This window comes from Oncorhynchus masou, chromosome 15, assembly GCF_036934945.1.
Source record: "Oncorhynchus masou masou isolate Uvic2021 chromosome 15, UVic_Omas_1.1, whole genome shotgun sequence".
NCBI lineage: Eukaryota > Metazoa > Chordata > Actinopteri > Salmoniformes > Salmonidae > Oncorhynchus > Oncorhynchus masou.
Genome location: NC_088226.1, coordinates 64,098,623 through 64,109,258, shown reverse-complemented (window position 1 = coordinate 64,109,258; position 10,636 = coordinate 64,098,623). Strand labels below are relative to the sequence as shown.

Below are 10,636 nucleotides of genomic sequence, written 5' to 3'. Positions count from 1 at the left end.
CTTCTTGATATTCCACACCTCTCAGGTGGGTGGAATATCTGGGCAAAGGACAAATGCTCATGTAAACAAAATTTTGCACAACATTTTAGAGAAATAAGCTTTTTGTGCCTATTGAAAATGTGTGGGATATTTTATTTCAGCTCATGAAACATTGAACCAACACTTTAAATGTTGCGTTTATATGTTTGTTCAGTGTATGTGGACATAGGACTTTTTATGTCCACTCAGATATTTTTTACAGAAGGTATTGATATTTGTTTCGATAAACATTTGCCTTAGCTGTGCTTGGTATTGTTGCGAGACCCCATGGATGCATTCATTAACCCTCTCTCATGGAGTTATGGCAAGAATGTGGGATGGCTACATTTCTGAATGACAGACTCCTACCCCAAAGTCCTCGCAGAGGAAAAGGATGCGGTAACTTTAGCAACAGCATCGATGAAATGACGGCAGAGAACATTGACAGAGACCGAGGTAGAGAGAGGGAGGCGCGTAGCCAAGCTGACTGGCAGCTACAGGCATGCACAGAACTTTAACTTCTGAAAGTGACGCCACTGGCTACCGCTCCACCCCGTTACTTGCGACACAGAAAAGTTACTTATTCCTATACACTACTGCTCATTTGGCGATCGGAGCCAGCGCAACGGTTTATAGGACCACACCAGCGACAAGGCTCAGCACATAGAATCAAAAGTAAAGGAGATTTTTTCAAGAAAAGGAAAGTTTAAAAAATGCAAGTGCTCGCTGGCAAGAAACGCGTGTGAAGTTTTTCAAAACTGTCCGCATCATGAGCCGACTGTCGTGCTTCGGTGTTCTTCTCAGGGCGTCTATTGTCCTATATCTGTTTCTCAAAGTAAGTGATTGATTTATATTTGACCAAAGAACATCTTGAAAATGTGTATTTAGGTCTTTCTAAAAGCCACAATACTGTGTCATATATGAAGATGCCGAACATTGCACCTGTCGCGCCAGGTAGTCAAACTGTTATTTTGTCGACTCTATGTTAGCAGGTGGAAACACAATTTCACTGACGTAGGCTATTTACTAGTATGTATAGAAATTATGTAGCCATGCATTTATAAACTAATTGAATAGTAATAATAATGGATTTATTTCCGATTTTCTGTCAAATCCATTGCTGGTCGTTCAATTTGAACGGTTGGATAATTAATTCAGTATTTGGCAGTGTTTCTATTGTGCTGAATAAGGTCTTGTTAGTAATGTATGCAATTCATGTCACTAATTAGTTATTACACTGACCTTTAGTTTATTTATTGGCATGCAGTACCAGGATTTTCTGCATTTAGTTTTCTAATGTGACAGAATGTAATTGTTCATGTTTTTTTTTTGACAAATTATTTCATACAGGAAATGCAAAAATGCCTACTCTGGTATTTGTTCTTGAGGCCTATTATTATTTGTTCTATTCTCAGGGTTCTCTTTTAGCAATTTGACAATATTTTCAGATTTCTCATGAAGTCACCACCTGGTGCCTAGGGTATTGATTGGTCCCCGAGTCTTTATGGAGAGGGAGAGTGAGACTTGTATGTGAAGATGTGTGAGTCCAACACTAAGGGTTCAGGGATGGAATGAGGACTGTGGATGTGTGTTAGTGAATGTGTTAGTGTTAGCGTGAGTGTGTGTGTGTGTGTTTCTGTGTGTGCGAGCGTGCGTGTGTGTGTGTGTGTGTGTGTGTGTGTGTGTGTGTGTGTGTGTGTGTGTGTGTGTGTGTGTGTGTGTGTGTGTGTGTGTGTGTGTGTGTGTCAATGGAGGCTCTTCAGAGGAGGAAGGGGAGGACCATCCTTCTCAGTGAATTTCCTTTAAAAGAAATAGTGAAACATTAAAGTGATCCTTTTTAGATAAAACTATACTAAATATATTCATGCCAACATATAAATGATTAAAACACACTGTTTTGCAATGAAGGTCTACAGTAGCCTCAACAGCACCTTCTAGGGTAGTACCAAGGTTTAGCCAAAGAATGGCTATTTTCCGTACTCCTCTGGGTACATTGACGTCATGACCCTTCCATAGACTTACACAGTAATTCTAACGACTTCCGGAGTCTGCCCTCCAACCTATCGGAGCGCTTGCAGTAGGCTTGGGCGGTTTGGCGAATTTGGAAAAAGCCACAGGATGGTTTTTCAATACCGTCAATACTGCTGAAACGATTTATTTAATGTTTTGTTTTCTACATTTGAATATTTGTTGATACGTTTTAAGTAAATACCTGCAGTCAACTTGTGCAATAACGTTAGGAGATAAAGAACATTACATTCTTCATTTTCAGCTGTCACATTACTATATAGCCTATGGTAGTCCCCAGTCATGTGTCACATGGTGTAGGTTTGCAAGCACACACCCATGAGAGACCAGAGCCTTGTGAATCACTCAGTGTCATGCGCCAGGTGATCTAAGTATAGTATGGAATTCACAGCTAAATGTTTGCCAGCTAGATATCTTATAACTATTACGGTAACTGTCCTAAATCTGCTAAATGTCCTGCATTTGGTTTGCTAATTTAGTAGCTAGTTCACTCTCTAGATAAGTGGTTAGTGACTTCCAAAATCAAGCATGAGCTTTGTAATAGCAGAGAATCCCCTCCTGGTTAATATTCGTTTTGTGCGTGCAGCAAAACTGTGAGTAGCAATTTTCAGTTACTTTTATACTTTTATAGTTTAGTTCAGAAACTGTATGTTTCAAACAAAATGTTTGCAATGTTCTTGTTAGCATTTAGTTAGCATTCACTATGAGAATTCCTTAAAATTTGTTAGCATTTTTTAGCATTCTGGTAAGTGATGTTCTTTGGGCTTTAAATAGTAGTACTTTTTAAATTGTGGACAATTTTTTTAATTGTTTGAAACAAACATTGTTGTTCATAAAGTGTGCTCAGTAGTTGACTCAAAGAGAGAGAAAGACAATAGTTGAACAGTTTTGAACAAATACATTTCTTAAAAAATTAGAGAAGCAGCAAAGAAAAGAGAGAGATTAAAGAGAGCTATATTTCATTGCATATTATTTTCTTCTTAGTTTACCTTTCACTTACTTAGCTAACACAGCTAATTTAGCTTATTCAGCAACCTGACTCAAACAGATAGGAATGCTATTTATGTTAGCTGGTTAAGGCACCCAACACTGCAACTCTTCCAAGTCAAGTGAAGCTTTCGGTATTATTAATTTATTTCCACCGGGGCCTGCCGGTGTAACCGCTAAACCTTCAACGAACCATCAAACAGGCAAAGTGTCAACACGGTACTAATTTCGAATCATACTACACCGGCTCCAAAGCTCACCGGATGTGGCAGGGCTTGCAAACCATTACAGACTACAAAGGGAAGCACAGCCAAGACCTGCCCAGTGACATGAGCCTACTGGATGATGTAAATTACTTCTATGCTCGCTTTGAGGCAAGTAACACTGAAACACGCATGAGAGCACCAGCTGTTCCGGAAGACTGTGTGATCACGCTCTCTGCAGCCGATGTGAGGAAGACCTTTGAAACAGGTCAACATTCTCAAGGCAGCAGGGCCAGACAGATTACCAGGACGTGTACAGCAATCATGTACTGACCAAATGGCAAGTGTCTTCACTGACATTTTCAACCAATACCTGTCCGAGTCAGTAATGGTGGTCTGTTTTAAACAGACCACCATAGTGCCACCATAGTGGTTGTGCCCAAGAACACTAAGGTAATGTGCCTAAATGACTACCGACCCGTAGCACTCACGTCTGTAGCCATGAAGTGCTTTGAAAGGCTGGTCATGGCTCACATCAACACCATCATCCCAGAAACCCTAGACCCACTGCAATTTGCATACCGCCCCAACAGGTCAACAGATGATGCAATCTGTATTGCACTCCACACTGCCCTTTCTCACCTGGACAAAAGGAACACCTATATGAGAATGCTATTCATTGACTACAGCTTAGCGTTCGACACCATAGTGCCCTCAAAGCTCATCAATAAGCTAAGGACCCTGGCACTAAATACCTCCCTCTGCAATTGGATCCTGGACTTCCTGACGGTCCGCCCCCAGGTGGTGAGGGTAGGTAGCAACTCATCCCCCATGCTGATCCACAACACAGGGGCCCCTCTGGAGGTCAGAGGTCAGAGACCTGGCCGTGTGGTGCCAGGACAACAACCTCGCCCTCAACGTGATCAAGACAAAGGAGATGATTGTGGACTACAGGAAAAGGAGGACCGAGCACGCCCCCATTCTCATCAATGGGGCTGCAGTGGAGCAGGTTGAGAGCTTCAAGTTTATTGGTGTCCACATTACCAACAAACTAACATGGTCCAAACACACAAAGACAGTCGTGAAGACAGCACGACATAACCTATTCCCCCTCAGGAGACTGAAAATATTTGTCATGGATCCTCAGATCCTCAAAACGTTTTACAGCTGCACCATCACTGCCTAATATGGCAACAGCTCGTCCTCCGACCGCAAGGCACTACAGAGGGTAGTGCGAACAGCCCAGTAAATCACAGGGGCCAAGCTTCCTGTTATCTAGGACCTCTATACCAGGCTGTGTCAGAGGAAGGCCTTTTAAATTGTCAAGGACTCCAGCAACCCTAGTCATAGACTGTTATCTCTGCTACCGCACGTCAAGCGGTACCGTAGTCTAGGCCCAAGAGACTTCTAAACAGCTTCTACCTCCAAGCCATAAGACTCCTGAAACATCAAATGGCTACATCAAATCAAATGGCTACCCAGACTATTTGCATTGCCCCCCCTACCTCAACTAACTGGTGCCCCTGCACATTGACTCTGTACCAGTACCCCCCTGTATATAGTCTTGCTATTGTTGTTTTACTGCTGCTCTTTAATTACTTGTTACATTTATCTCTTATTCTTGTCTGTATTTTTTTAAACTGCGTTGTTGGTTGGGGGCTCGTAAGTACTGTTGTATTCGGCGCATGTTACTAATAAAATTTGATTTGATTTAAACTGCTTGCACTGTAATGCGTGATTGTACACATGGATTGGATTGTGGGTTTACTAACCCGTTAGATCAAGTTTGTTTACAATAACATTAATATGGTGACAACGATGTAGGCTGTGTAGCGGTTAGCGGTTATGTGAAGGTTTGGCTTAATTGTAGAGGTTTTTGCCCCTGGTCACAGACAGCTGATGTGTTGTGCACTGATGTCCACAAGTGAAGGGAAAAGGTGAGAGGAGAGCGCGTAGATGTGAGAAGGAATTATAAAACGATGTGATGATGCTGTATGTGGCTGCTATGAAAGTGACTATGTGTGCGGGTGATCAGAGGTGTATTCATTCTGCCAATTCTGTTGCAAAATGTAACGAAATGGGGAGGGACCTACCTGACCAATAATTTTCCAATAGAAACCCTTGTTTGGACTAGTGATTACACCTCAGATCAGCTACATGCAGACAAGAGTGTATCGAATGTGTCACTAGCTAGGTTTCCATCCAATTGGTGACAGATTTTAATGCAAATATTTTAAATATGCATAAAGAAAAAATGCAATTTTTCCCACCAGTGGTGTGTTTCCACCAACTGGACTTGTTGCAGATAGAAATCATTGCGTGATGACCTAGTGCACACGAAAGGTACTTTTTCGCTTAAGTTTTCATGTATCGAATTAAAAACTAAAGTTCAATGTGTTTCCATTGCATTTTCAACTCCACCTTTCATTTTGTCACAAAAACTTCTGTGTTATATAGAAAATGTGCCTACTCTGGTCTTGGCACGTGCGCTCTAGCTAACAGCTAGTAAATACAGTGCAGATAGGCTGTGCTGGTAGGCTAGTCTACATGATGAGATTATTATGGATAAGAGTGAGTATATTTATTGGAAAGGAGCATCAAGCTCATCACCTTGCACATTCACCATTCTGTGAAGTTCATCATAATGTATTTAATCTGTAGTCTAATAAACTGCATGCTTTCCCAAATCGTAGTGGGAGGACCACACAACATGTGTGGCTCCCAAGTTTACTTCGATATGATGGTTATTATATCAATATTTGCACATAAAGTTGTTTCCACCTCCATTTCACGCATCATTTATTTTACAGACACAAAAAGTCCCCACCATGTCGAGCAAACAAATGATCTGTCTACATTTATAAAATTGTAACAAAACTTCCAGTTTCCATCACAGCTGTTTTGATTTTTCTTTATAGTGTATGACCTTACTCGCATAAAAACTGTGGATGGAAATGGGGTTACTGTCTGTAACTTTGATTACCTTAATTTGTCTCTCGACCTGTACACCTACGTTATAAAAGTATTTTTGTAGGCTAGGTTGTATCAACTGTTGGACTGATGATTACACCCTAGATTAGCTAGATGCAGGCAAGAATGTGCAAGGTGGTATTGAATGTGTCACTGTCTGTGTGTGCACCTACATTGTAAACTTTAATTCAGAGGCTAGGTTGTAGCAACCTCATGAGGGATACAGGGCAAATTCAAGTATCATGTTGTAGCCTGAACCTATCATTGTTTTAGTGAGCTGGGTGAATGGAATACATTCAATGACAGTTATCCTATATGCTGTACTAGAAATAAGGCCATGCACATAAAATACATGGTCCTCCCTATTTGTGAGTGGCACTGACTGCCACTGGTGTGACTGCCAGTGAGAGTGCTGTGCTGGTATCCCGACAGGTTATCTTTTGTAATGTATAGACTACAGGAGTAACACTTCAGGTAGAGATGACAGAGAGTCATGGTTAACACTTTACATTGGCATATCACGTTAAACTATTACGAATCCATAAACTGCGTTTATTATTACAGGATAATTACATAGGTTTTTCTACTGGTAGCTACTGTCGTATAACATGGAACCCAAACCGGCTGCGTGCGTGCGCCATCGTGCGCTATTGTGCATAGATTTATTTAGTCCCCCTACACCAAACGTGATCATGACACGCAGGTTAAAATATCAAAACAAACTCTGAACCAATGACATTAATTTGGGGACAGGTTGAAAACCATTAAACATGTATGGCAATTTAGCTAGTTAGCTTGCTGTTGCTAGCTAATTTGTCCTGGGATATAAACATTGAGTTGTTATTTTACCTGAAATGCACAACGTCCTCTACTCCGACCATTAATTCACACATAAAACAGCCAACCGAATCGGTTCTAGTCATCTCTTCTCCTTCTATGCTTTTTCATCTTTGAATTTATATGGTGATTGGCATCTACACTTTCATAGTATTACCACGACAACCGGCAAAACATTTTGTCTTTCAATCACCCGCGTGGGTATAACCAATGAGGAGATGGCACGTAGGTACCTGCTTCTATAAACCAATGAGGAGATCGGAGAGGCAGGACTTGCAGCGCGATCTGCGTCAGAAATAGAAAGGAGTTCTATTTTATCCCTTGGCAACGCAGACTCTCGTTGGAGCACGCGAGTAGTGTGGGTGCAATAATTGAATAACATGGATTTCTACATTTATTTTGCGACTCTCGCGCATCCGACGTGTCCGTTCTGCTCAGAATGTAAGACTGATATCGCAGTGATATGATGTTATACTTTGTAAGTGATAGTACAGTAGTTAGGACACAGGATTTGAATTCTTCTTATAAAAAGTTGCTTGGGTGACAAGCTGTGGTATGGTGTTTCCTCCCAGCCTCCTCCCAGCCTTCCAGGTTAAAGGTGATGAGTAAGGGATGTGGTAAGGCGATGCCTTAAGGATACCTTGCCAACTTCTATGAAGAGTACATACAGTGGTCAGTAATGGGAACAGGCCATGGTACATTTGCAAAACAGACTTTTAACCCTGCTACTATAACACAGGAAGAAGAGGGGAACTGAAAAATATTTAATGGGAAGTTGACACAATCGGTCAGTCAGTATATGCGTTCTGCTAATTATTTGAAGGGGTAGAAGAAAAAGGAGAAATGGAAGTGCTGAGAGGAGTGAAAGAGCTCTGGGAGGAATGTACTGTTGGGCAACGGTTTCTTTCCAAAGTGGATCGTGCGAATAGTGATTGGCCGTATGATAATGGATTTATAGAGATTAAGGAAGCTTTATTTTAAACAACAACATTTTGGATATAGGGTTGTTTGTTGAACAGAATTCTTCACTGATATTGTCAGATACTACTGCACTGTTGGAGCTAGAAACACAAGCATTTCGATACACCCACAATAACATCTGCTAAAAATATGTGACCAATAACATTTGATTTGATTTGATATTACTTCACATAAACTCCATGTTTCTCTCTCCCATTAGCCTCAGATCATTTACAGTCATTAAGGAACAATGTTTGAAATGAGGAAAAGCTGTGAGAAATAGAATCCTACTATTGCAGTCATTTGAAAGTGCACACTATGATGGCCCCTGGGAATTATGGATGGCTTTGACATTAGGATCCTTATGTGCTTGAGAGCGGGACCCCATTGATAGCTCTCTGGTCCTGTTAACCATGGTGTGTGTGTGTGTGTGTGTGTGTGTGTGTGTGTGTGTGTGTGTGTGTGTGTGTGTGTGTGGGAGTGTGTGTGTCTGTGGGTGTGTGATATAAAAGCGTCTGACAGTGCCACCAAAGGGCTGAATTATCAAATCAAATCCAATGTTATTGGTCACATGAGGGGGAATAGGTTAATGTCATGCCCGCTTCATGACTGTCATGGTGTGCTTGGACCACGTTAGTGTTTTGGTGATGTGGACACCAAGGAACTTGAAGCTCTCAACCTGCTCCACTACAGCCCCGTTGATGAGAATGGGGGTGTGCTCGGTCATCCTTTTCCTGTAGTCCTCAATCATCTACTTTGTCTTGATCACGTTGAGGGAGAGGATGTTGTCCTGGCACCACACGGAAAATCGGCAAATTTAATGATGGTGAGTCGTGGAGTTTTTCCTGGCCGTGCAGTCATGAGTGAACAGGGAGTATAGGAGGGGGCTGAGCACGCACCCCTGCGGGGCCCCTGTGTTGAGAATCAGCGTGGCGGATGTGTTGTTACCTACCCTTACCACCTGGGGGCGGCCCGTCAGGAAGTCCAGGATCCAGTTACAGTGGGAGGTATTTAGTCCCAGGGTCCTTAGCTTATTGATGAGCTTTGAGGGCACTATGGTGTCGAATGCTGAGCTGTCGTCCATGAATAGCATTCTCACATAGGTGTTCCTTTTGTCCAGGTGAGAAAGGGCAGTGTGGAGTGCAGTAGAGACTGCATCATCTGTGGATGTGTTGGGCGGTATGCAAATTGCAGTGGGTCTAGGGTTTCTGGGATGATGGTGTTGATGTGAGCCATGACCAGCCTTTCAAAGCACTTCATGGCTACAGAAGTGAGTGCTATGGGTTGGTAGTCATTTAGGCACGTTACCTTAGTGTTCTTGGGCACAAGCACGATGGTGGTCTGCTTACAAGATGTTGGTATTACAGACTCGGACAGGGAGAGGTTGAAAATGTCAGTGAAGACACTTGCCTGTTGGTCAGCACATGCTCGCAGTACACGTCCTGGTAATCTGTCTGGCCCTGCGGCCTTGAGAATGTTGACCTGTTTAAAGGTCTTACTCACATCGGCTGCAGAGAGCGTGATCACACAGTCTTCTGGAATAGCTGGTGCTCTCATGCATGTTCCAGTGTTATTTGCCTCAAAGCGAGCATAGAAGTAGTTTAGTTCGTCCGGTAGGCTCATGTCACTGGGCAGGTCTTGGCTGTGCTTCCCTTTGTAGTCTGTAATGGTTTGCAAGCCCTGCCACATCCGACGAGCGTCAGAGCCGCTATAGTACGACTCGATCTTAGTCCTGTATTGTCACTTTGCCTGTTTGATGGTTCGTCTGAGGGCATAGCGGAATTTCTTTTTAGCTTCCGTGTTAGAGTCCCGCTCCTTGAAAGCGGCAGCTCTAGCCTTTATTAGCAGTGATGATGATGGTGATGATATTGGTGATTATGGTAATGCTTATGGTAAGGAGTGGGATGATGATGGGGATGATGATGGTAATGAGGGGGATGATGATGGGATGATGATGGTGATGATCATTGTAATGATAATGATGGTAATGATTGTGATGATGATGGTAATGATGATGTTAAGCATGGGGATGATGGCTGGTATGATGATGGTGGGGTGATGGTAATGATGCAGATGATGTTGATGATAATGGTGAAGATGATGATGGTGATGATGATGATGAATGGGATGATGATGGTAATGATGGTAATGATGTTGGGGACAGATAAGATGTCTCAGAGGAGGGCAGGTTTGTGTTTCACAACTCAAAGGACCCTGGGGTCGAGAGGTCAAGAGGGAGGAGACATTTTACATAATCTCTTTCGTGTTATTCTTCTTGCTTGCTGGCTTTCATTCGTATGCTCTCTCTCTTTCCCTCACTTTCTCTCTCTTTTGCTCCCTTTGTATATTCTGTTTTCCTCCATACTGACTACATTGCTCACTCTCTTCCCCACTTTGTCATCCTTCCCCTCCCCCTTTTTCCTACCGTTTCCATCTCTATGTCCTCCTCTCGCCTACTGTGTGTTGTCCTGTCTGTTCCTATCCCCGAGCATCCTGCAGGGAGGGGGACCAGGAATCTGTTTGTTGACAGGAAGTTTGTGGAGGACTGCAATTCTCGTTAAAGCATCCCCATAGGTAGTGACAGGTACATGTCAGGATAGTTGACCTCACTCCCTTCAGGGAGCCCAATGAAA

General features: G+C 42.6%; 1 protein-coding gene across 1 annotated transcript in view; it reads left to right on the top strand.

Annotated features, from left to right (window-relative positions):
- Positions 1-553: 553 nt before the first annotated feature.
- LOC135556901 (receptor-type tyrosine-protein phosphatase beta-like) overlaps positions 554-10,636 on the top strand; it is a 126,602-nt gene continuing 116,519 nt past the window's right edge. Inside the window, exon 1 of the mRNA XM_064990309.1 lies at positions 554-853. Coding sequence (XP_064846381.1) covers positions 788-853 — 66 coding nt within the window. The 5' untranslated portion in view covers positions 554-787. The remainder of the gene's footprint in view (positions 854-10,636) is intronic.